The sequence below is a fragment of the Microtus pennsylvanicus genome, chromosome 20 (genome assembly GCF_037038515.1).
Source record: "Microtus pennsylvanicus isolate mMicPen1 chromosome 20, mMicPen1.hap1, whole genome shotgun sequence".
Taxonomy (NCBI): Eukaryota; Metazoa; Chordata; class Mammalia; order Rodentia; family Cricetidae; genus Microtus; species Microtus pennsylvanicus.
The window spans coordinates 31,062,583-31,090,538 of record NC_134598.1 but is presented as its reverse complement, the minus strand read 5'-3'; the positions used below and the strand labels follow the sequence as shown (position 1 = coordinate 31,090,538).

Genomic DNA, 27,956 nt, shown 5'->3' with positions numbered 1-27,956 from the left:
AATATCACAGTGGGTTGAAGCTAGAGACAAGGCATATATGTTGATTGATTTATAATAAATAAATAAATCAGATGTTATGTCCCTGGAATTTCATACATTATATGATATATGGGTACAGATCTGCACCTAGAAGAATCCAAAGCACGTTGAATACCTCACTGGGAACCAATACTACCAAGGCAATTTAACTAGCTACTGAGAACCCTGCTCAGCAAGAAAGTCCACCATGTTTAAACGACAGCATTAAAGGATCTGAGAGAGGGCTCAGAGGTCAGGCGCACTAACTCCTCTTCCAGAGAACCTGGGCTCAATATTTAGCCCCACATAGAGGTCTACAATCACCTGCCACCCCAGTCCCGGGGGATGTAATCCCCTCTTTGGGCCTCACATGGAGGTCTACAATCACCTGCCACTCCAGTCCCGGGGGATGTAATCCCCTCTTTGGGCCTCACATGGAGGTCTACAATCACCTGCTACTCCAGTCCCGGGGGATGCAATCCCCTCTTTGGGCCTCACATGGAGGTCTACAATCACCTGCCACTCCAGTCCCGGGGGATACAATCCCCTCTTTGGGCCTCCACTGGCATTATACGTACACACAGTGCACATCCATACATGCAGCCAAAATACACATAAAATATTTTAATGCCAGAATGAAAATATGCATACATGAATTTTTAATAGTATCAAGATACTAGAAACACGTTTTTATTTGTGAAATAGGTAGAAGTCAAGATAGAAAAACCTGCTGGTTAAAAATAGTATTCCAGGCTCTATCATCTTTACAGACAAGGGTTTAAAATTAACCAAATTTGATAGGCAAGAGTCAGTGCAGCATCCAGATAGGAAGACCTCTATGCCTGTTACGTCTCCACCACCCAGACCCTATAACAGGTCTTCCTGTCCTGCAAGCAGAATATTATTTCATTTGCCTTGAAGTGGACTTTCACAGAAGGTACAAATGGGAGCCTGTAGGGCAACAGTGGACTGTCTCAAGTACAAAATCAGCTACCAAGACTGTATTTGTGCCTGTCAATATCAGGCCACTGATAGAATCTATTTGAAAAGTGACTTTCACTAAGATATAATACCTGCTAGCAAGTCTTTCTCTAGCTTGAGCAGCCAGAGTCTGTCAATACTTAGCAAAAGAGAATTATATTTGCCGAGTGTTCAAAATGATTTATGGTGGAACATTAAATACTTACTTGTTAAAGTCGCGCAAAGTGATTAACTTGTTAAAGTCACACAAAGTGATTACCAAAACTCACCAACACAGCTAAACTGCTGGGCTTTTGGAAATGACATGTATATCTCTCTTTCCACAAGCACGTGTGTGTGTGTGTGTGTGTGTGTGTGTGTGTGTGTGTGTATGTGTGATATTCTTATATTTGTGTTAGTGAATAAAAACTTAGAGGCAATTAATACAGCTGTCAATAAGCACACTTTCTTTACCTGTGGATTGGTTGGTCTTCTTGTTTTTAGAGGCCATCAGGACATCCAGCATTGCTTGGTAGCTGTCTACAGTCAGCTTTGTGGTTGGTAATATTATTCCACAATGGTACAGTGAGAAGAGATTAGGGTCACATGATCGGAAACTGAAAAGGGAGCCAAAAATAAATTGTATCTCTATATAAATAATATACATAATATATAAATATATATAATGTCGTATATAAATTAATATATATGATGAAAAACAACATAAGCAGTTAACCAAAACTAAACTCTCTTAAATACAGCCAGTTTTTATTTTTAAACCGTTAGTAGTTATGATTTTAGACCATACATTCTCTTGGCAGGTAATCAGCCCTCAGCACCTTACCACACACTGTTGAGATTATATAATGTAAGTATATTGTTAGGCACTTACTGTACCATTCCCTAAAAGGATTCTTGAAGATGAGAATAAGGTCTCTACTCGTTTTGAGTTCAACAGCAATAATTTATGTTGGGCTGGAGCGCCAGCTCTGTGGTAGACCAGTTGCCTAATAAGTATAACGCCCTGGCTTTAATCGTTACCAGTGCAATAAATAAAGACTACTAAAATAATAAAATCACACAATTTAAGTACAATTCAGTGAAGATACCTCCTGCTTAGAATATGACCATAACCATGTTTCTTTTCCCCCCCTTTTGTCTAAAATAAAAAGGCTTTAACTAATATAAGAAAACTATATACAATAAGTACAATGACTATATACAGGCAACAAATACATCAACACTGTCTAGCACAATAAATACATCAACAAAGTCTGAGCACTATGCAATCTTACAAATATAAATGCCAAGCACCCACTAATAATGGTAATAAAATCAAAGCTGGCAGCAGCAAATCACCCCCAGCCTAACTTTGACCACTGACTGTTTTCTTGTGCTGCCATCAGGCAAAGTTGGTGACATGATAAGGAAACTTGAAGAAGCCATCTCGGTATGCAGAGGATACCAAGCAACCCTGTCTCTCTACTGCCATGGGCCGTGCTACCAAGCCTACGATCGCTTCTTTGACCCTGGACTCACTCTGTGGCCTAGGCTATTGCCATCCTCCCTCCCTAGCCCCAGTACTATAACTGTAGCCATCATGCCCAGCTGGCTGACCACTTGAATGTAGCGATTTTGCGAAGGTTAGTCTTCCAAGGGTTCTAACCGAACTTCTGGAGAAACCAAAGAAGGGACCAAGTTCATTTGTGATTCGAGCCTGCATTTCTTTGCCTCACTGGATTACTGAAATAAACAACCTTCTTAGTTCGCATCCACTCTCCAGTCTTTCCTCCAGCCAACCCATTTCGTGTGTAGCCAAGAACACTCCTTGTCAAAAATCCTTAATAATCTCCTGCCATATGAGACACAAAGCTCAAATGAACACAAACTGAAAACCCTTCATGGCTTGGTACCCACTGACATTCCTATTTCTCACCACCTCTTTGAGATGCCCTAGATTCTCGTCAGACGATTTGCTATTCCAACTACCAAGAATGCCTACTTCTCTGGCTGGTTACTTCTAAACCTTGCCATCCATCAGCATCCAGGTTGGCAAATTAGCACCACATGAGCCATGACTGAGCATTTGTTTGGCAAAGAAACCATTATAATAAAATGGAAAATACAGTACACCGTCCTGGAAACATTGCTAAACTGACACCTCGGGCATTCAAGTGCATAGTTCCTGTTCATGACGGGGTGGACTTCCCAGTATCATTCCATACCTGACATTAGAATGCGAAGAGCTGATCCTCATCTTCGTGCGCTCGGCAAGCTTCAGTAAAAACAAGTTGAAGTGTGCGCTAGCCAGATATAGGTTCATCTGTGCTCTCCAAGGGAGCTCTTCAAGAAGTATTTGGTGAAACCGCTTTCTTTTAACATAATTTAATATTATGGGATTCAAGTTCTCTGTCAGGCTTCGGTATGCCATTTTTTTAACATCCATTCTTTTGTTTCTGCCAAGGGAAAAAGATGGTTTGGGTTATACAAAAAATTAAAAATTTTTAAATAAACACTAAATAAAGAAAAATTATTCCAGCTGGGAGGTGGTGTCACACACTTTTAATCCTAGCACTTGGGCAGCAGAGGCAGGTGCTGTCTGAGTTCAAGGCCAGCCTGGCCAACAGAGCAAGTTACAGGACAGACAAGGCTCAAAAACCCTGTCTCAAAAAAACTTTTAAAAAAATAAAAATTAAAAAAAGAAGGAGGAGGAAAAGGAAGAAGGAGGGTTCCAATTTGTACAGAATATACCATGGCATCACTTGATTACCCTTGTGCAAATTTTTGACTCATTTATCATTTCCTCAGTTCTCAAAATAGAAAATAGTGTGGAAGAAAGGCTGCAAGGAGGCACAGGGTTACAGGGACACTACTTAATTGCCTTCAAGAGTCTCTTACATTTCAGTTCAAACAAGGGCTTTGTTTTTCCATAATCAAAAGGCCACTGGGATTACACAGCTATGCAATGTTCCTATTGATCAGGTTTTTTTTTTTTCAATATAAACAACAACTTCATTTCTCTACATCCGTCCTTAAGGGGCAAAAACAATGGAGCAAGATTTTGCCTAACATTAGTTAGACTCTACAGGAAATAAAATTTCAATCAAATGTAGAAGGAATAACCTCCAAAATGAACAAATTCAATACACTAAGAGGGTAAAATATCTAACCTGTATTTAATAGTTCATAATTGAGTCTGATTTTGATTTCAGATAGTGGATCTCACTATGTAGCCCAGGCTGGCTTTGACGTCTCCACCCTCCTGCCTCTGCCTTCAAAGCATTATAATGGTTCAAGTTTTTTAATTTGTTTATTTTTATTGTATGTGCATTGGTGTTTTGTCATGGGTTTCAGGTCCCCTGGAACTAGAATAACAAACACTGTGAGACAGGTTCTCCGGAAGAGCAGTCAGTGCTCTTAAGCACTGAGCCTCCTCTCCAGCCTGACAGTTCAAATTTTTAAAAGATAGCATACATTTAATCTTTTCAAAGATCATTCCTATAGATCACCTGGTAAACTGTTTGCTATGCAGTCACAAAGGCATGAGTCTGGATTCCCAGAATCCACACTGAAAGATGACTGTGGTGGCGCACAGCTGTAATTCCAACATGGGAGCTGGTGACAGCCAACCAGTCTAGCTAATCAGCAAGCTCCAAACCCAGTGAGACTGTGACTCAAAAACTGAAGTAAAGAGCAATTGAGGAAGACCCTCAATGTCAACCTCTGACCCTCTAATGAAGGATCAGGACAAAATATCTCATGTACACACACCCAAAAAAAGCTATCCAAGTAGCTTAACTGTGTTTATAACTAGTTGTTCATGGGCATCACTTTGTTTTTTCAAAGCAGTCTGTTTTGTACAGCAACTAATAACCTTGTCCCATTGGTCAGCACCATTCTTTGTGACATACATTTAAAAGGTTAACAAATACACACATACACAGATACACACACACACACTAGATGATAGATAGATAGATAGATAGATAGATAGATAGATAGGTAGATAGATAGATAGATGATAGATAGATAGATAGATAGGCATGCAAGGAGGCAGACAGATAGATAGATGGTAGATAGGTATGTAGGTAGATGGATGGATTAGATAGATAGATAGATAGATAGATAGATAGATAGATAGATAGATAGATAGATAGATGGGTGGGTGGGTGGGTGGGTGGGTGGGTGGGTGGGTGGGTGGGTGGGTGGATGGATGGATGGATGGATGGATGGATAGATAGATAGATAGATAGATAGATAGATAGATAGATAGATAGATAGATAGATAGGCAGGCAGGGAGACAGACAGAGAGACAGATAGATGGTAAACAGGTATGTAGGTAGATGGATGGATAAACAGACAGACAGACAGACAGACAGACAGACAGACAGACAGACAGAAATCAGGTCCAACCAGGGCAGGTCAAAATATCCTGCCCTATAACAGTCCCTCTAATCAAGACCAGCAAAATCACCATCACCTGTGAATCTATTAGAAATTACTGTTTTCTCTTTGCACCTGCTCTAGATGCCTAGGGGTCAGCCAGACCTACTATCTCTGTTCATTAAGGCCTCCAGGCTATCCTGTTTCAAGCTGCAGTGTTGATAATGGAGAGTTTGTGCTCCCTAAGATATGTTCTGAATCTGAATCAACACACACACGTGCACACACACACAAACACACACACACACACACAAATAATAGGGAAAGGAGGAATAAACAGAGGGAGGAAGACAAATATTAGAATTATCAGATAGCTGCAGAATGAAGAAGGAACGAATGCATTTTTTAAATTACAACAATCGTTTTCCTTTCTGCATTTTTATACATACTTGGTATCGGTTGCCATCTCATACCTGCCTCTTTCCCCACACTCCCTGCCCCCCCACTGTACCCTTCAACCCCAGTAATTCCCTTTTCTACTTTTATATTATATGTGCCCAACACCCTCCCCACCCTCTTCCTATAAGCCCCCCCTTCTCCTCTCTTGGACACCTTCCTACTGTCATAACCTCTACCTACACTTCCCTCTGATACACACACTTGACATTATTGTTCAGTTCTGAATATATGAATTTTGGTTAACAAAGGTCCTTTAAGTCAAGGCTTCTGGGCTTTCTGTTGTTGTAATAGGTTACTTTTTCTACCAAAACCATAAATCTTTTAAATGATTATTCTGAAAATTTCAAGTGTTGTTGTCAAAACAAAATGAATCCTGTCATTGTATAGGGGGGCAGTTCTCCTCAAGAGCTAAAGAGAGCCTACAGGACCTCCACTAGAAGACAAGAGTCCAGGAAGTGAGCAGGAGGACAGGGCACACCCTGCAGTGCAGACAAGCCAGTTCACAAGTGCACAAAGTAGAGAGCGCAACCTAATATTGAATTGCACCCTAACAACGAGACCTATTACCATGGTGGTGATAGCCACATGTCCTACAGATTGCACAGAACTAAACATATATACAGAGAGAGACATGTATAGATTCACATAAAGTTGCTATACTCTAAAGAAAGTCATTGGATTGTTTGTGATACTCTAAAAAGAGTCACAGTCCCTTGGAAACTAGGTAAAGAGCTTCTCAGGTCTGTCTCTCAAAATGCATACAAATCTTCAATTATCTGAAAAAAGTATCTTAATGTACATGTTACAAGAATGTCCATATCACAGGATTTTCGATATTATACTTGAGGTCTTATCCTGTCAGTAACGAAAAAAAGAAACCAGAGGCTTAAACACTAGAGAAGAATGAATCAGACCTTTGGACCATCCACACAGACAGACTTGAACCCAGGAGTAAAGGATCAAGCCATGCAGACAATCTAAATACCAGGATTCTAGTATATCTCTATTCAAAGACTATCAGAATTCAGAAAGTAATTTTAAAATCCATGCAAAAATAGTGCTTTATATAGCAACACATCTGGGGAAAAACCACCCAATGTATCAAAAAAAATTACAAGATCTTTAGATGCAATCTGTCTTCTATAAGAAAGACGTGGCGTTGCAAAGAAACCAAACAAAATTTCCGAAGCTGGCAAATATATTCAATTCTCCTTTCAAATTCACAATAGAATTCTTCCTGTTACACAGCAAGCTAGTGTGAACTATTTCGGATAAAATTATTCAAGTCCTGAGTGAAGGAAAACAACATACTGAAGGGATGGTTTCTATCAGACAGTAAGTTTCCTTGAGAGCCAAAGTAATTGCAATAGCAGGTTACTAATTCAGAAAACAGGTAAACAGACTCACGGGACAGAGAATAGGTCCCAAAACTAAACCCATGAATAGTCTTAAAATAACAAAGGTGTCAGTGACAAGAGAATCTACTGTTAGATAACAGATGACCAACAGATGGCGCCATCTAAAAGAGACTGTCATTTAGGGGGAGAGATGGCTCGTCATTTGAGGGCACTGGCTCATCTTCCAGAGGACCCGGGTTCAGTTCCCAGCACCTCCCCCATGGCACTCAGCCGTCTGTGACTCTAGTTTCAGTGTCCCCTCTTCCGACCTTCACGGGCACTGCACACACATGGTGCACACACATATGTGAGGGCAAAACACTCATACGCATGAAATAAAAATAAATTCCTTTTTAAACTTCTGTCCTCTGAAGATAAAAAGCCATTCGTAACTTGCTCTGGACTCCTGGTGGCCACCAGCGGCTCTGTAGCCAACACTCCACAGGACAGCCTTTCAGAGCTGTCTCTGATTCGTGCTGGTTACTGCACTTCTAGCATTTGTAAGTGCCTTGAAAACACTGATGTTTTCACGCTGTTGCTGCTGGACACGTTCAGACATTTACATAATGAACTTCAGCCATTAGGTCCTGCATCACCTCTCTCGTCTCCCTCCCACTCCCACTAGAGCTGTTTTCTTCAATCCCCCCCCCCCCATACACACACACTTTCACGTCTTCTTTGTGAGTACAACCCACTGGGTTTGATTATTGCATCATATCCGCCCCCCTCCCCCCCCGTATATCCCCAATACCCAAATCAGTGCCCAGCAGGGAGTAAGCATCACGTAATAATGCTGACAATTCATCGATACCTCTCCTGCTCCGACAGTTCAAAAATGGAGGGATTCTTGGAAAAAAAATCTTTGAGAGTTTCCTTTTTCTTCCTTTTTCTGCGTTGTAGCCCGTCTATGCTCTTCATGGAAAAGAGAATAGATGTTACAAGTCAAAACTGGAACATAAAGGGATTATCTCCCCACAATGTGATGCTTATCTTCTGACCTTGAAACATACTGGCTTTCCTACATCCTTTAATGAAAACCACTATCAGGGGGCTGGACACATGGTCCAGCAGTAGAGGTCAGAGGTCACTTGCTGCTCTTTCAGAGGACCTGGGTTTGATTCCCAGCATCCACATGTTGGCTCACAATCAGCTCTAACGCCAGTTCGGGGGACCTTAGGCCCTCATCTGGCCTCTGTAGGCACCGGGTGCATACATGTAACACAGATATATATGCAGAGAAAATGCCCATACATGTAAAAGTAAATAAGTAGCTATAAAAAGTAAAAACGGATTTTTTAGACAAAAATATCTGATTATGAGAACATCTATATGGTTATTTAAGAACTTATTTTAACTTTATTAAATTTATTTAACTTTATTAAGAACTTATTATAAAATTATGCCTACTGGTATTTCTTTCTCTTTCATATTCTAACAAGATATAATCAACAATCTCTAGATATATATTATCTTCAATGTTATCAATTTATTAATAATATATTTATTAATCTTCATTGATTTTATTAATTATTAAAACTTACTCTTCCAATCTCGATGACTATGGCTTTATACTTCTTGGGAGACAACTTAGCTGCCTTCTTAGAAAAGACGGCGTCCTTGCATTTTAACCTTTTTACTCCAATGAGGGACTCGTTTCTCCTAATCCACACACAAAAAGAAAAAGTCACAAATAGGCAGAAGCTGGAGGTCACAAGAATCTCAGAGTCCTAAATCTCTAATGCTGTCACTGAACCTGTGAAAAAGGAGGGTGCCCAGACAGCCTGCTCCATGCTTCACTTGGGTGAGGACCCCTGGACATGAAGGGCAGCTGGCCTCTTAACAGGACAATATCATTCACAATGAAAACTTGTGACGAGGGCAGGTGTCCACAGGGGAAAAGGAAGAGCCGAAAGTAGGGCATAGGTGGATGGGGCTGGACTGAAAATGATCTATAGCTACTTCCCTCCACTATCAAGACAAAAGCCACATCACAGTGGCCCCAGACAAACTCTCCTGCCTCTGATCGACTTCAGTCTTTTTAGTTCCATCCTGCAGGAACTCCCAACTACCACTGCCACTGGATAAACCTTCTTCCAGGTCCTCTCAGGAGCACTGAGCCTAGTTTTCCTGGCATGGCTTCCGGCAGATCTGTTCTCCAGATACCGTCCTCTCAGGATCTTGTGACTAACAATTGTCAGCTAGTTTTCCTGAAATGCATGCATTTTTCTGGAATTTCTAATTCTTGTTACAAAAACAAAATCCTGTTCTAACATAATGAATGGAAACCAAAAACTTGAATGAAATGCAAAGCGACAAGGTTAAGACAATGACTGAATGAGTCTTGATAACTAGTAGCACTATGATCAAAATGTACTTTTGCTTATAGTGATGATTGACATCATACCACGGTTTGCATACTATAAGTTGTGTGTGTGTGTGTGTGTGTGACTGTTGTGTGTGCACATGTGTTTTAATGAGCAGCTATGCAGATGTGGTGGCCAGAGGGTAACATGTGATATTCTGATCTGATCTTTCAGACTCCCCTCTAGAGCTGTGTCTGTACTTGGTCATTCACATGGATGCTAGAGACGCTCTCATGCATCTCTATCCTGAAAGTATTCACATCCATCAAGTAATCCCCGACCCCTCACTTTAGTTTTTGTGAAGACGATCATGGACCCTCTGGTTGGATGGGCTCCCACGTAGTCGCAGCAATTCTGAGAATACCCCCAGTTCTTTAGGCAGATATTTCATCTAGCCAAGCTGGTGTTTGGACCAGTGACTGCTGGGAACATGGGGACTCCTTCACTTCCAAGCTGCACCCTGAAACTGGTATTTCTCCTCTCACAGTACCAAACGGTCAAGGTGGAGGTGGCCGTGTCATTGCAGGAAGAGGTGGGAGGGAGAGGAGGTCAAAGATGAGTGCTCTCCATCATCATCTGTGCACAGCACAACCCTCATCCATCACACATCCTCCACTCCTGCAACCCTGCAGCTCCGTGCAGCTTTGAGGGCTTTCTATATTATTATGGTGTGTTTGGGTAAATCATATTCTCAAATTGCTATGTCCTCAACATTAACATTTATTTCGTGACTTCTACATTTTTTGTTAACTTTTATAAATATTTGTCTCCAACAAGTAAGTCTCAATGGTGCTCTGCCTATTATTTCACAAGCAGGAGTCTTTGATCTTTACTGGACAGTCTGATCCTCTTTCATTGTTCTTTTCCAAAGACCATTCATGATTCTAGACCACCCTGCATTTTACCTGAAAGAATCCATATTGAAATTTTAATAAACCAACAAAGAAATTTTAAGATAATAGAAACCTTTACAAAATTGTGTCTGACTAGAAAGTGAGGTACCGACTTTTAATTTTATATATAGCATGTAAAATACATACATATGTCTTATATAAAATTATGTTTGGTCTCTTCTTCATAATAGTCAAGACTCCACATAATCTCTAGTCAATTTAGTCATGTACTCTGTAAAAACTGGATTTTTCGTTAAACTTTCAAGTTCATACAGGAAAGTTATTGATTTTGCATCTAACTATGAAATTCAACAGTTTTTTGCTAATTATCTTTAGATTAAGCTAAAAGAAACAATTACTTGCCAGTGTCTCCATTTTTAGAGTATTTCACTGTGGAATCCACTTAACAAACATTTTTAATTCTCCGTGTTGTGGCAAGCATAAAAACTCTACTTCCAATTTCTTAATATAATGGCAAGAACTTTCAGAACAATGCTAATTGTCAGAAGATAAAATAGCTTTCCTAGTTTAGGGTTTAATTTAATAGAAAATCATCTGATTTTCATTTTACAAGAAGAATCACTGAATTTACCACATAAGTTTTAGAGAACACTTAATGGCTCCTTTAACTAGCAATGATAATTACATTTTCCTGTCTCCTACTCAATCTTTATTTTAAGGCTGAGCTCACATACTAGCATTTACCTTGGACTTCTGCCCCTATATATTGCTCAGTACACTTGGTCTGTACTTTTTCTATTTGTATTTTTGGTTGTGAGCCCAGCCTTTAACGGCTGAGCCATCTCTCCAGCCCTACTTTTTCTATTTGTTTACTCCCTGAACTGGACTTGATGGGAAGCTGTATGCTAAAGGAAAAGTGCTCATTCAATTTTTTTGAAATATAAACAACTGCCCCGGATAAATCTCAGCTAGCCGAATGTTTCTGCTGCTTTTCTCAGTTGTATAAATTTTTCCAGATAACCATGACTTTCAGCTAGATTTTAAAGTATATTTTTTCCCATGACCTGTGTTTCTCCTTTTATTATTATGCCTCATGGAATTTTTTAAAATTTTTATTCATATTCCTAAAGAATGATCCTTTGTGGCAACTGAAATGACTGAAAGCCAACTTGTAATTGATTCATTTCTGCTTTTATTTTTTTCTTATGTCTTTCTTCAATTCACTTTTTTATTTCTTGACTTTAATGAGAACTCCTTTCAGCTCATCTCTCCTTCTTGGCAGCAGAAGATTCTAAGGCTAAGGATGTGTCCTCAGCTGCTGCTCTGGTTGCCTCTCATAGGCTGGGTTCTTGTTATCATTAGCCTCCTAAAAGCTTTAATTCTTCTTGATTTAAAGAGATATCTTGATTCTCTACAGGTTAGAAATATAAATTTATCCTATTAATTATGTATGTACGTTTGTATCTTTCCTCTTTAGGTCTGTCCTTATCCACCCCAACTTGGTGAAGACATCCAAAATCATGTCCTTGACCTGAGTTTACACAACTACCACTAAGTCCGCTGCCCTGCTCAGTCTCCAGGCTCAGGTATTTGGGATGCTGCTATCATAGCGCTCATGACTCACTTCACCTGTTTACCTTCTAGAAGAGCTACTGTCATCATCATCACCATCATCATCGCCATCATCATCATCACCATCATCCTCATCACCATCATCATCGTCATCATCATCATCATCGTCATCATCATCATCATTTATTACTGACTTTCATGGTTCTTTCAACTTGCCCAATCACTGAAAACAACTACTTTTCACAAGTCTTACCTGTTTTTTAACTGAATACAGCTTTATAATTCTGACCACTTTTCTGATTACCACAGCTACTTATACTCAATAGACTCACAGTCTCCTCCATCTTTTCAAAATATTATACTCATATATTCCATGTTCTGGCTTTCATAAATGAGGTGCCTATTTTAGAAAGAATGCTTTTGTGTGGGCTCTCTCCTCTCTTGGTGCCATTTTTTTAAATAAACCTCACGTTACTTGCTGTTATTTTTGCTCAGATGGAACAGATAGGTTTATACTCCATGATGACAGATGAGGGGTCTGAACACACGCTGGATGTATCTGGCATTGCTTATAACTGGCAAGGGACGTTACAGTTTTCTTTCAGAGTAAAGACAATCTTTCCACCTTAGGAAACAGAGGGGCAGATTCAAGCCATTTTACTCCTAAGAGCTTCACAATGAAACCCCCAAGGAATGGCTCTGCTCATTAAGACAGAATCATGAACACATGACGCATGTGCAGAGCAAGTGCGAAGTTGAATTCTCAACCTCCCACGAGAAGGAGCTACAGACTAAGGAGATGCTGTTACTCATACTGGTCAATGGAAATAGACTGTTGTGTTTGTTGTTGGTGATGGGACCGTGCTCTGGTCTGGGCTCTTAGTTCAGTTACATCAATGTTTTAAAAGTTAGTCAGTTAGTTACCCACGGAAACACAAACCTTCTCCGTCTATCAGCTCAGCTGCATTTACCCCACGCTCTTTTCCATCTACCTTTGTCAAAGTTGCTGACATCTGCAGAACTAGCGTCACAAGTACCTTCTCAAGAAGTCAAACACTGGAGCTGCTGACTCCACCATGAGTTGAAACTTTTCATCGTTCATACATTTGAGCATAACTTGTGTAAAGAATTCAAGGAATCTCGGTCTTTGCTTAAATTTCATGACTATGGAAACAAGAAGTTCATTGGAGAGTTACCAGTATCCTCTGGCAATGGGTGCCAAAAGGTCCCTAGGGCCAACCATCTTTAGTCACAGCAGGCACGCTGACTGATGGGCTTTTGGATTTCCCACATATTTATTTCATTTTTAAATAAAATATAATTATACCATTTCTTCCCTCCCTCTCCTATTTCCTTGGAATGGAGGGGGCTCCATTATCTATCAAAATCATGCCATCCTTTTTTAAATTATTGCTGTTCACAGACAGACACATATATACACACAGCAATAATTTTATGTAAGTACAACCTAGTGAGTCTGTATAGTGCTGATATGTGTATATGATTTTAGGACTATTTGGTATTGAAAAACCAACTATACTCACAGATGAAAGCAGCTCTCACCACTTATCAAAGAAGCCTCCTTTGGCAGCAGATGGAGATCATTATAGAAAGTCACAACTGGTCCAAACGCAGAGAACCGCTAGCCATAGGTACCCAACCCAGCTGATACATCTATGGCAAAGCCCCTACACTGAAGGCTCAGAGAACATTGTGGAAAACAGGGTAGGAAGAGTGTAAGAGCAAAAGACCAGGAAGTCTGCGGTGACACTGTGTCTTCCAGATATGGCAGGGAAGTCACACACATGGAATCACGACACTACCTCAGTCTGCACAATGACAGCACCAATCAACATCCACGAAGGGTGAGGGGAATCTTACGGGGTGGAGGCCCCATCCCTAGATGGAGACCTACAGGCAGCTAATGGCTCCTAAGAAGGGGAGGATTGCTCTTCTCCAGGATGAGCCCCGCACTGGTTAGATTTCTCACTTGTGAGCACTGAAGGAGAACCTGTGGGATGCGCTGCTGCTTTATTTCAATGGCCACTCGTATTTCACAACCCAATATTTGGTTTATTCTACAAAAAAACCTCACTATTAAGAGCAACTTAACTGAAACTGCTTGTGATGGATGGCTGTCTGAAGGAAGTGCCGGTCACATCTCATCCTGATCTGAACCACCTGTCACTCAGAGCCAAACAGAAAACCGCATCTCTTCAGAGCTGAATTCTTAAAGCAAGGACTGCATTTCCCAGGGCCCTTCTTTTTGTTGGCTGCATAATGACACCCTTCACTTCAAAGCCACTTGGGGAGGCTCTGCCTTCCCAGATGTCAAGTCGCCTGTTTAGGTTTCTCAGAGGCTGCACTATTCTCAATGGGTGATGATACCGAGCAGACAACAGAAGCAGCCTGCCTGTGGCCACGGCCACTTTCCATCACCCACCTTCCTTCATGGAGCCTTTCACCGTCCAGTTCAAAACCACAGGGTAAAGAAAGATAGGATCCTCTGCTCCAGAGAGTTCAGTGAAGGCGACTAGGGTAAAAAAACATTAGTCAATTCCGGTTTCTATTTGGATCACAACAACCAAAACATACACATCTTTTGGAGAGAGTTTTTAAAAGCAGAGGAAACACTCAACTAAATACTAAAGCATGAGCCTTAAAACATCAAATATATCATATTTCGGAGTGTGAGAAAAGATCAATTATCTACTTTCCTTCCCATTAAAATGTAAGGAAACCCCCATCAGACCTAGCAGGCATATTAAGCCCATCTGAAGGGACATTATCAGCACAGAACACCAAGTTCTCAGCACAAAGGAGATTTACTTACGCCAGAAGGACAAAGGGCAGGGAATAAGGGACAAAGACAGGAGACAGAGGATGAGGAACAAGGGAGGGGGCAGGGGCATTTGTCCTCTCTGGAGAGAGAGGAGACAGGGGTGGCCCAGAGGGAAATGTGGTTTATAAAGGTAAAGCAGGAAGCCCTGGAGGGGAAGGGTTTAGTTTTGATTGGCATGGTAATTAGGGCAGCCAAAGGAGACATAATACTCTGCTAGCTGGACCTTGGTGGTGAGTCTCAGGAATGAGTCTGGCAGAAGTGTCCAAAGAAGGGAATGGACCTTGGTGGTTGGCTTCGGGAATCTAATCTAACAGTTTTTAGGAAGGCAGGGAGAATGGGGGCGAGGGACAAGGCCTGCCAGAGCCCCTTCACCGCCCTTAATGAAGTCACTCCAAAGCCAGAGCGTGCAGCACAGCCCAGCCAGCCTGTCTGTGTCAGTTCCGTGTTCTTGGTGTTAAGACAAGGACTCAGTATGTAGCCCAGGCTGGCATGGAGTTTGTGGTCCCCCTGCCTCAGCCTCCTGAATGCCGTGACTACAGGGTGTACCAGCCTATCCAGCTCTGCTTTAAGGTCTAACCTTGACACTATTGAACTATGAAACTTGGTAGGCAGGGGTGAGGTACTTAGAATCTCTGCCTCCGTTTTTTTGCCTTTAAAAGAGAGCAATTTCCTTATGGGGTTGTTATAGAGAATTTGTATGATTTTTTTATAATGCATTTACAATAGTATCTCACACATAGGAGACACTTCCCAAAAACATTTTTATGGTTACTGAACTTACTGTGTAGCTAGTAATAATTTTATTTCTTTAATAAAAGTTTTGTCTATATGAGAATAAAAAAATTCACATTTTAGAACACTTTAAATTTTAAGAAATTATATTTTTATGTTTGTGATTAAATGATTACAGCTTTCCATAAACTAGGTTTACTAGTTTATAAGAACAACACAGCATTAGGCTCAATTCAAAACTTTAGCTCAATTCAAAACCTAAACACTACTACCAATAGGTTAGCTTCCCAGTCAGTTACCAAGATATGGATGGTGTGTTCTGTTCCTATGAGCAGAGCCCAGGGATGCCAGCCCACATCTTCAGGACCTAGGACAGAGACACCCCTACTGCACTGGATGGTCTCACATCAACTTGACAGTGGAGAAAAAAGGTCCAGATTCCTTATTTAGTGATTGATGGGGGAGGATCCAGCCTACTGTAGTTAATGCCATCCTGTACTGGTAGTCCTAGGTTCTATACAAAAGCAAGTTAAGCCAGTGAGCAGCATCCTTCCATGACCTCTGCATCAGCTCCTGCCTCCAGGTTCCTTCCCTGTTTGAGTTCTTGTCCTAACTTCCTCTGAGGTTGAACACTGTTATGGAATAATCCTCTTGTACACTGTAAAGATTTGCCATTCGACTTGGTTTAATAAGACGCTGATTGGCTAGCAGCCAGGCAGAAAGTCTAGGTGGGGCAGCCGAACTAAGATGATGGGAGGAAGAAGGGCAGAGTCGCCAGCTGGACACAGAAGGAGATAAACGTGCCATGCTATCAAAGGTGCTGCCATGTGGCAGAGTGTAGATAAGAAATATGGGTTAACTTAAAGTGTAAGAGCTATCTAGTAATAAGACTGAGCTATCGACCAAGCATTTATAAGTAATATTAAGCCTCTGAGTCAATTATCTGGGAAGTGGCCACAGGGTATTTGGTAGAGTAGTATATTATTTGTGTTTTAATAAATAAAACTTGCCTGAAGATCAGAGAGTAAAACAGCCACACTAGTCAATCATACAGACCTGGCAATGGTACACACATCTTTAATCCCAGCAGCCACGCTAGCTCTCCATAGAGGCCAAGCGGTGGTGGTGCACAGGAACTTGCTTTTTTTCAGTCTGAAGATTTCATAGAGGTAACAGTTCTCTAGTGGCTGGCTGTTTTGCTTGTCTGATCTTCAGGTTGAACCTAATATCTGTCTCTGGGCTTTAATTATTCATGCTACAATTTGGGAACAGTAGGCCGGGAGAGGAACATCTGACTACAGAAGGTCAATATGGACATGTAAGCCCAATAATAATAAGCCCTTTCCTTCCCAATTTCTTTGATCATAGGGTTTTATCACAGCAACAATAACCCAAACTAAGACACCTCAAAGAACTATTTGCACCAAAAAAACAAGAGTGCCAAGGTTGTAAAAACCTACTCTAAAGCTGAAAGACACAGGCCCAAGTCCAAGCCAACCATGCAAACCTAAGTAAGTCCCTTATCTTCATGAGCGCACCTGTAGAAGACAGTGGGCTCTTACTAACAAAGTGTTGCAAGGATTAATGGTATAATGTAGACACACCGTATAATCCTTAAAGGGTTTACCAAATACTAATCTCATCTTAATTCTTTCAACAAAACAGTTTCTCGTTTCAAAAAACAATGTGAAACAGATACAAGAGGGGAAAGAATTACATTGCTTTGTGAGTTTGAGTAGATGTGTCTCCAACAAGGCCAGCTGTTCGTTTATCTTTTCCGGCAGCAGCACCTGCTGCGGCTTCTTGGTTCTGGAAGTTTTCTTAGAACAAGTACCCTAGAAACATTGGCAAATGTCAAAATGTGTTTTAACATGTTAGGGAAGTTGTCATTTTTGGAAAACCTGCGTTATGTTCTGTTTCCCCCTTTCCTGTTTAGTAGGTAAGACTGATGTGTGTGGCTAAGCAACAATAATTAGCAATTTACAGCAGCTGATACTGCCTTCTAGCTGGACGTGCTAAGAGGTTCATGGACAGAACCAAACTGTTCCCATTTCCCCTCCTTCCTTCCAGGATCTCCCCTTCTAGAATGTGCACCCTTACTAGTGGTGCTGGCTGCTATAGCTAGCGCGCGTGTGTGTGTGTGTGTGTGTTTTGAAAAAGTGTCTTCTGCAGCTCAGGATGACCTCAAACCACTAAGTAGCCAAGGTCGACTTTGAAACCCTACTCTTCCTTCCTCCACTGCTCCGGTGCTGGGATCAGTGCAGGCTCCACCATAGCCAGTTTAGGAAGCGCTGGAGATCAAACTCGGGACGTCAGGCATGCCAGGCCAGCAGTCCGCCTACTGAGCTACATCCAGTTCCTGCCCTCTTCCCAATGTAGCTGTCACCTCCAAAAACCCTCAAAATGAAATCTCCAGCCAGGCCCCAGGAGGGATCCTTTTCTTCCTTTCTGTTCTTGTTTCCCCAGAACGATCTCCTTTACAACCCAGCTAATTGCTTCTACCTCTGCCTTTCACAAAAACCTAACAAGATCAGTAATTAGCAGATTAAGGACTGGCCTGTGTGTGCCCAGGCTCCCCACCATGTTTTCTCTGTCTGAGACTGAGAACTGACCCGCACTGTCTCCTGTTATCACAAACAAAACCTTCTAAGCCTCTTTATTCTTCCACGAGGTCTCTAGCGGCTCTAGTGAGTTCCTCCTCTGACAAATTAACAGATCCTACAACCTTAGTCAGTGGGAAGTGTCACAACCTCCTGCTGAACCAGGGGCTCCAAGGAAAGAGGGGTGAGACCCAAGGGCACGGAGCCTTTACTCAAGGCCTGGATGACACAGGGCACTAGCGGGTAGAGTAAGCAGCTGGTTTGAAAACAACAGATTCAAACCGCCTCCAGTTTAATCTAACGTTCCTCGAGGCAAAACAAGCCCCACATCCTGCTCTCCCAAAAGATGCCACAGCTTAAAATTCCTCTCCCCAGGATGCTTGGGACCCTACCAGGCAACAAATCACCTTGCTTTCTCTCTCAGGGAGGTTGGAGCCAATTTGGGAGAGGTAAGAGGTCCTTCCTGGTGTGTCTCAGAAAACCAGTAGGCCAAGAAACATCTCAAAGCCTGACCCACAAACACATGCGGCCTACATCATTTCAATAAAAAGCAATAAAGTCTTAAGTCCCTCTAAGACCCTTGCTTATGAAGCACACATTGAAGATTCGTCTTAAAATTAGCAGCCTCATAAAGACAGGAGTCAAGGTATCACTGATGTTCATAGATCTACTTTGGAGATGAGATTAGAAGGTTCAGCGACATGTTCAACCCCTTCAGTGATGCACACAGAACTGTTAAACCTAAAGTTAAATTGTCAGCCCTACCTGCCCAAGGACCAGGTGACATCCTGGGATTCTGGGAATTGTAGTTCCTGGAAACTAACAACAAAGCCTCATGGGAAAGTACATTGGTCTATGGGTTTTGCCCTTCTAAGCCACGCCAACATGTGCATTCTGGGCCATTCAGCTGGAAAGGTTTCCAGGTGATGGACCTGACCAAGATGGAATTTGGTCAGTATTTAACATTTTAATTAAAGCTTGCTTTAATTTGGCCAAAACGGTGAAACTGGTATTTCTGGCAAATTTCACAACTAGAAAGAACAAAGCATCTTTAACTCAAAAGAGGCATTCTTAGGAAATGGTGAGTTCAGTGTCCCACTGAACATAGAAAGATCTAACCTCATCTACTTTGGAGACAGTGTTCAGACTGTGAACTAGTCAATATGCCAGCTCTTGACTATATCTTAAATGTTTCTTTTTGTTTGCTTGGTTTTCTCTTTGGAACCTGTCCTAGACCTAGCACTTGTGGACCAGGCTGACCTTTAATTCCCAGAGATCCGCCTGCCTCTGCCTCCTGAGTGCTGAGATTAAAGGTGTGCGCCACCACCGCCCAGCAAAAAATATTTTTAAATTAAAGAACTTCTTAATGAAATTACTTTCTGTGACATAAAGATGACAAATTGATCAATTTCGAATATGTCTGAGGATAGTGAGTGAAACACGCAAATGCATAAAAAGGAGGGAGAAACAAAACAATCAAACACCTTACCTCCTCTCCAGTCTCGCCCTGCTCATTCCCAAACAGAGATTTGCACCCTGATGTGATGTCCAATGTCTTTTTCCCGTAATTTATGATCGCTATTGCCAGGTCATATTCCTTCCAGGAACGTAGAATCTAATTAAAAGTAAGTATTAATCATCTCTGTTTCCAAATGCAACGCATAGTCGTTCACAAATTCAAATTCCCCCAAGTCTCATGGGTCTAACAACACCTCACAGTTGTTGAGGCAACTGGAAACTTACCTCCAATCACATTTCTCAAGAATTAAAGTTATACGACTCTACTCTTCTTTAAATAAAGGACTGATAGCAGCTTCTTAGCAAATGTGCATTTCCTATCTCGCAGGGCAGTCCAGCTTCTGCTTTGTGATACACATCTCTGCTATTGGGAAACTACCACTTTTAAAGCCACATTGAAACAATCGTTCCCTGCGGTCATATCCAAAGCCCCTTTAGAGTGTTTTGTTGCTTATTTCTGTTTTGTTTTGTTTTGCTTGTCTGGTTTTTAAGACAGAATCTCATGTATCCCAGGCTGATATCAAACTCACTATGTAGCTGAGGATGGTCTAGCACTCAGACGCTCCTGTCTTCACCCACAAAGTGCTGGGATTATAGATGACCGGCATGTAACACCATGCCCACTTTATCACAAGTTGCTTCCTCTGAGTAAGGTACAGTTCCTGACCACATGGTGTCTTGAGGGAGGAGGGAAGCCCATGGTGATGTACAGGGCATTTTAGTAGAGGGTTGGGCAGATTCTCTGCAAACCTAACCTTCTCTGCATACACCCTGTCCTCCTCATTCACACTGCCCAAGGCCAGGGGTTGCTCTGCCCTCTCCAGTCTGGCCCTTGTCCACTTCTCAAGAGTAATCTCCCACCGTCATCTTGATGAACCAAGAAGAATCCAGGCACCGCAATGGTCCAGAGCTGGACCCTCGGGTCTCTCCATGGCTGAGTCCTTTTCTGATGTACCTGCCGTCTCTTATCTGTACAGCTCGGCCACCTTATTCAAATCCTGGCTCTAGTATCAACCCTAAGAAGATTCCATGGCCAGTTATCTGATTTGCTATGTCCCACTGTGGTGACTCAATGAAAGGAAGGGAACATTTATGGTGAGCCCCCAGAGGAGCAACAGAAATATAAACATGCTTGCATGTATGTGATATATGTAGAGACATTTTGCTGAAATGGTTCTTTTTTCAGATCTAGGATCACTGCTACTTCTTGATGGAGGAAGGTCATTGGTTAATTAAATAAAGAAACTGCTTGCCCTGATAGGTTAGAACATAGGTGTGTGGAGTAAACAGAACAGAATGCTGGGAGGAAGAGGAAGTGAGCTCAGAGACACCATGCTCCCCTCTCCCAGGCAGATGTGATAGCTCTGCTCTCTGAGGTAGATACATGCAATGAAGCAAGCCGCCAAGTCAGACATGCTAAATCTTTCCTGGTAAGACTGATGCTACACAGATTATTAGAAATGGGCTAGTCCAGGTGCGAGAGTTAGCCGAGAAGAGGCTAGATATAAAGGGCCAAGCAGTGTTTAAAAGAATACAGTTTGTGTGTTGTTATTTCTGGTTTAAAGCTAGCCATGTGGGCAGCCGGGTGCCAGGAACGTAGCCCACTGCTCCTATTTCTACAACTTCTCCATACACTCCTCATGTATGGAGAAGGGATCATATGAACGGACTTAGAGATAGTGAATGAACCTGAACTACTAAGACCCACCTAGTGCTAAGGAGGAGCAATGTTTCTGTGGGGCCAGGACGATGTATTCCATAAGAGCAATGTCACCAAGAATGGTGACAGGGTGAGGCAAGGTGTTGAGTGTCCAGTACAACAATCCAATCTCTCTGCCTCCCTCCCTCCCTCCCTCCCTCCCTCCCTCCCTCCCTCCCTCCCTCCCTCCCTCCCTCCCTCCCTCCCTCCCTCTCTCTCTCTCTCTCTCTCTCTCTCTCTCTCTCTCTCTCTGCCTTCTGGTTCACCCCCTGCTGCAGGTCTCCCCTCCTTCAAATCCCTAGCTGTCATGCAGCCGGACTCATTTCTCTAAAACTCAGGTCCCATTTTGTCACCCTAGGTTTGAAACCCCTGAAAGTCTCCTGATGGATCGCAGACAATGACTGTCCAAGCACCACCTGCTCAGTGCTCCACCGTTAAAGGAACCCTATTTTCTCATTGACTCTTCTCTGGGTTGACCAATGCCAAGGATCCTGCATCCGCCATGCATTTTCCCATCCTGGCAGTAGCCTTTAACTTTGCTTATAATTCCTTGCCATAAAAATGTTCCAACTGCAACTAGTTACATTTTCCGCTATGTGCTGCCTCCATTGCTGAGGAAGGTAACCCCCGACTCCAAGCCATGCAGACTTTCTTGGATCAGCTGGACGTTATTAAGCTGTGAGGTAGGGCTCTGGCTTTACTTCAGATGCAGTTAGTTATACCAGGGTCCCCCACACTGAAAACCATAATTATAGATCAAAGTCTCCGTGGTCAGTCAAATTGCTACCTTTGTAACACACTCATCTCTTCCGGAGACGTGGGCTGAACCCTCTAATCTATTCCACTGATCGATTTGCCCACGATGCGTTAACACCATTTTTACTAAGGCGGCTTGGTAGTGAGCTTTAATTTCTATTGGGACCCTTTAAATGATTCAAGAGAAAGTCCGCGGGAATTGTGATTAAAAGTGCATTAAATTTAAGCGTCATTTTAAGGAAGGATTTATACTTCTGCTGCAGTATATCTTCGCGTGTAGGAACTTGGTGTGGCCTGCCATATGCTCAGGTTTTAATGCGCGTCCTTGGCAAGATTTCAGCTCCTTTATGCAGGTTCTCTGACACGTGGCTGAGATTTAAATAGCACAGTCTGCCCTCTCCATTTCTGATGATTTCTGACATAAAATGAAACTGTCACTCATATCTGCTTAATATACACCCCCACTTTTTATAGTCTGCATATAATTCTAATTATTCCTTACAAGATGTTTGAGACCCTACAATTACGAATAAGTCGCATTTTCCCTTTCTACAGTTAGGAAAGGATTTCAAAGCCATGTCTACAGCACAAGAGGGAACCTCTGGAAATAAGACTGTTAAGCATTGGCACCTCCTTCCTGGGTCTCATTTTTAAGGAAATGGCTTCAGAAATTTGCCATTTAGTATGATATTTGCTTTCAAATTTGGGTAAATGTCCTTATCGCTATTCAGCAGCTTCCTCTCATTCCAGACTCACCGGCAATTTTATTAGGAAAGGCTGCTAAGTGTGATCCAATGTCGTTGTGGCATTTTCCACGCTATCTTATTTTTCTTCAATTTGCCGTTATAAAAAAAAATCGAGCTTTAAGTCAGACTCTTGCCCTTGTGGTGCTGTGTAGAATCAACTAGAGAGAAGACTTCATCTTTCATGCTTGGCAGCGAGCCTGTCCTAAGACTGTATAACGGACCTGGAGCCTTCCAATGGCAGGAAAGATCAACCCAAAGGACCTGGAGCCTTCCGATGGCAGGGAAGGTCAACCCAAAGGACCTGGAGCCTTCTGATGGCAGGGAAGGTCAACCCAAAGGAGCCAAAGACAGCGTGTGGGGCAGCCCTTGTTCCTGCTTAATGTTTGTGGTTGTGAACTCTGCTTTTTCTGGGGTGGAAATCGTCATCTCCCTCCTTTCTTTTTGTTGGTATTTGCCCATTACCGTTGCCTCCTTCATTTTAGATGTCTTTCTTGAAATAATATCCATATTAGAACCTGCATTCCTAACCCTCCTGGGAGCCTGTCTTCTAAGGTCATCCACGCTTTGTAAAGTGGTGAATACTTATTTTATCACTCCCGTCTTTAAAGTGAGCACACTTCCTTCCTTCTTACTACTTCTCTCTCTTATCCTCCCTGTCCATATTTCTTGTTCTTGGCTTCTCTCTCCCCTCCCTCTCTTTCTCTCTCTCTCACCTTCCTCACTTCATTCCTTTTGCTCCTTCTACACTAAGAAGTCCCACTGACTGTAAAGTTCTGCTCACAGTGAAAATGAAAAATAAATGAAATTTATGCCCTGGCAATGCTGAAGCATGTATGCGCAGCCCGTATACGGCGGTTCTGTTGAACTTGTCCACATTGGGTTTCATGATCTAAGTGGATGAGGATGACTGACCAGGTCTCTACCTCTAGAGGGCACCAGATCTCATTACAGATGGTTGTGAGCCACGATGTGTTTGCTGAAAATTGAACTCAGAACCTTTGGAAGAGCAGGCAGTGCTCTTAACCGCTGAGCCATCTCTCCAGCTCTTGGGTCACAGCGATACATCACCAAATTATCTTTATATAGGTGTGTGTGTCCTGCCAGAGAAAATGGTAGTCTTAAGCTACATGCATTTTGTGTAGCAATCAAAATTTTGCACAACCATAGTTCAAGAACTGGCCTGTTAACGTTCTCTCCCCCTCCTCGGGTACAATGGAAGTTTTAGTTCTGGGTTGCTAATAAGTTTGTCTTCCAAGGATGACTCTTGTCTCTCAAGAAACCCCACTTGGCATTTACATTACAAAGTCCAGATCATACCCTTATCATCTATTTGTTTTTAATGATACATATATTGAGAGAGTCATTGTTCCTGCTGTTCCTCTCTTTTTGTCTCCCTCTATCTCAGGACTTCTGCTTTGAATCAATTGTCACTTGATAAAGCGTTTCCTCAAGTGTTCTCCTCAAATAAGCACATGGGCACAATGGTCTGCGAACACTTGTATTTTGAAAGTGTTTATTTTCGCCTGAATAAATGACTCGCATTTTTCTTCGTTATTAGTTCTGGGACTTCAGGCTTTATCCTTCAAACTCCATCTCCATGTTTTAACTTCTAGTGTTGCTAAGTTTGGAGCCATTGATTCTCCTTGCATTGCAAGGAACCTGCTCTCCAGTACTTAAGACTTCAAACCCATTACCAACATCTCTCTACATAAGAATTCCTACCTTAATCCTGCCTGGGACTCGGGGAGCCTGTTACTGCTCCATCTATTTCTTTCTCAAACCAAGACTCTTGGTCTTTTCACGCTGTGGCTTCTGGATCTGCCCTCTGAATATACTCACCATTTCTGACCAGTTCTACATGGGGGTGTTCTCAGATTTAACTCATATTCTACCGCTTCTGTGATCTTTATCAAATCTGCTTGTCACAGAAGCTTGGCGTCTTGTATCATTTACTTAATTGATTGGTTGGTTTTGTATCATCTAATTGCTCTCTTTAACGTTTTCTTTGCCTCCTTGGTCCCAACTTATCTCTGGTCTTTTCCAACATAGTGAAGAGTACGTTACACAAATATTTACATGTTCAGATTAATCTTCCATTTCTACTTTCTACTTTAAAAATAACAATCTAATTTCTAATTTTCCTTCATGCCAACTAAGGTGAAACTGGCATGGGTCTCTAAGTGTATTTATTCCCATGTTTGGCCTGCTTTCTGGGGCCTTCCGGTCTAATGAAAGCCAAGACCATAAATCCATAAATGTCCCTCCCTTGACTGATTTTCTTTTCATTTACACCATTTAAAGCTTCACAGAATTACTCGTGTGTGTGTGTGTACACTAAAGCTTTTAAGCTCATGAGGCAGAACTGGGTTGTTAGCTTAATTACTTAATTCTTTAATGAATGCCACAGGTAAGTTTGTCTCTGGACCCAATGATCTGGCCTGAAATCCAACCAAATCAGACATTATGTTACGTGTGTGGTCTCAGTGGTCACTTGAGTTCGTACCTCTTGCTTAAAGGATATCCAGATCTCAAGTGAATTCTGCAGTCTTTCCTTCTGCCTTTCCACACCCCTGTGTGTGTGTGTGTCCTGGCCCACTATTTACTACCCAAGCTAGTATCACCCATGAAGCTTCAGCTCTGTGGGCATACACCAGTTTCCCAAAACAGAACCTGATGGACAGGTAATCTGTGAGCAGCTGTTGAATGAAGGCACAAACTAACAAACGACATAGTGGTCTAGCTTCTTCCTACACTTTGTCTGTGTCCATGCTCAGTTCCTATCCGCAGATTCACCACTGCCATCCTCAGCTCCTATCTGCAGATTCACCACTGCCATCCTCAGCTCCTATCTGCAGATTCACCACTACCATCCTCAGCTTCTATCCGCAGATTCACCACTACCATCCTCAGCTTCTATCTGCAGATTCACCACTACCATCCTCAGCTTCTATCCGCAGATTCACCACTGCCATCCTCAGCTTCTATCCGCAGATTCACCACTGCCATCCTCAGCTTCTATCCGCAGATTCACCACTGCCATCCTCAGCTTCTATCCGCAGATTCACCACTACCATCCTCAGCTCCTATCTGCAGATTCACCACTGCCATCCTCAGCTCCTATCTGCAGATTCACCACTGCCATCCTCAGCTCCTATCCGCAGATTCACCACTACCATCCTCAGCTCCTATCTGCAGATTCACCACTGCCATCCTCAGCTCCTATCTGCAGATTCACCACTACCATCCTCAGCTCCTATCTGCAGATTCACCACTGCCATCCTCAGCTCCTATCTGCAGATTCACCACTACCATCCTCAGTTCCTATCCGCAGATTCACCACTGCCATCCTCAGCTCCTATCTGCAGATTCACCACTACATCCTCAGCTTCTATCCGCAGATTCGCCACTGCCACCATGTTCTAGATTTGCCTTTTCACTTGGCCGAAGGGTTTGGCACACCTGTCCACTACGTGGCACTAGTCACCTTGGAATGCACCCCACCCGCACCCACTGTGTAGAACTCACAGAGATCCACCCCCCCTTCTGCCTCCCAAGTGCTGGGATTAAAGGCATGGTCACCATGCGCAGCTATTGTTTGTCTCTGCAGAGCTAAGTTCCACTGCCTTAGCCCAAACTCTGGCCTTGACAGTTGAGGCTTCCTGTGGGCTCCATCCCTCTTGACCACAGCCTGACAAGGTGATATACAGACTGCACTCAGCATAGGAAATGTGTCAGCAGCCTTCTTGGGGTTTGGAACACATGTCCTGTATGACTGTGTATAATGCCAGACGATGTCCAAACGCTATTTCAATGACAGCAAGGTTGCGTTTGTGGGGCACCACGATTTTACCAACAAGTTCAACAGCGGTTAGTTGCCATTCTGTAACCTGCAGGCTCCATATTTGCTTTCCATCTAAGGAAAATGGCTTTGGGGATGCTATGTTTTTTTTTTTTTCTGTATTACCAGTCATTGCAGGTGCGCCCCTGAAACCAGAAGAGGGCATTGCATCCTGGGAAGCAGGAGTTGGGGGAAGCTGCTTGCCAAGGGTGCTAGGAAACAAACCTGGGTCCTCTGCAAGAGCAGGAAGAACTTGCCTTCTCTGAGCTCTGTCTCTGGCCCTGGGGGTGCTGATATTCTAAAGCATTCCCAACTATGGTGATTAAATGAGGTTTGACTTTCTCAGTACCAATCCTAAGTTTTAAGACAGTAGGCAAACGATGAGATAAATACCTTTATCATGTAGAAGATACAGCAAGCTATCATGTGTTGGATACTTTCAAAGCTTGAAACATTTTTCTTTGAGTGAATGACAGTTGGCATTCCTTGCAAAACCACGATGCATTTTATCAAGATCTAAAGCACAGAAACATAATGATTTTTGTGTCAACATATCGTCTTATTTAATACAAAATGTGGTATGTAAATCACATCAGTCTTAGGCTATAAAGTGCCACTTCGATCGATCATTATTGAAAACATTTCCACCAGGTATAAAAGAATATACACAGACACGAGGAGCCTATTCCATTTTCAGATGGGTCATCTATCTACATAAAGGGAAAACGAATGAGGAGTGCAAAATAAAACAAAATAACATAAAACGATGCTTATTTTCACAAGCACCATAAAAGGGGTCAAATGCTGTAAGGATCCAAAACACTAAAAGTCACATCCATACTTAGGGAGACCTTGGTAAAGCACAGAGAGGATCAGGCTGCTTGGGACAGTACAAGGAAGTTGCTTGACATGACAGTCCCTCTTGGACTAAAACCGAGCGCTTACACCACCCAAAATGAGTTAATACTGACGTTCACTTCCCCTCCTGGCTTTGCATCATGTGTTCCTGAACTTGATCAAGAACCAGACTATGAGACTGGGCTCTCAGTCCTCCTGCACAGGTCAGAGCGGTACTATCATCAGAGAAACAGAGCTGAGATTGTGTTCATTCTAATGATCCCAAAGGACAAATCAGTATGTGACTGACTGTTCTTTTGAGTTGCTTCAAGCCACCATTTTAGCAATCCGTTACTATCCTGATACACTGGTGAGGATGTT

General features: G+C 42.4%; 1 protein-coding gene across 1 annotated transcript in view; it reads right to left on the bottom strand.

Moving 5' to 3' along the window:
• Positions 1-27,956, bottom strand: part of Cfap54 (cilia and flagella associated protein 54) — a 251,885-nt gene that overhangs the window by 141,792 nt on the left and 82,137 nt on the right. Inside the window, exons 26-34 of the mRNA XM_075954510.1 lie at positions 27,132-27,254; positions 19,671-19,796; positions 17,299-17,416; positions 14,451-14,540; positions 13,045-13,171; positions 8,760-8,877; positions 8,030-8,130; positions 3,204-3,434; positions 1,453-1,595 (exon numbers count right to left, since the gene is read on the bottom strand). Of these exons, the coding sequence (XP_075810625.1) occupies positions 1,453-1,595; positions 3,204-3,434; positions 8,030-8,130; positions 8,760-8,877; positions 13,045-13,171; positions 14,451-14,540; positions 17,299-17,416; positions 19,671-19,796; positions 27,132-27,254 (1,177 nt within the window). The remainder of the gene's footprint in view (positions 1-1,452; positions 1,596-3,203; positions 3,435-8,029; positions 8,131-8,759; positions 8,878-13,044; positions 13,172-14,450; positions 14,541-17,298; positions 17,417-19,670; positions 19,797-27,131; positions 27,255-27,956) is intronic.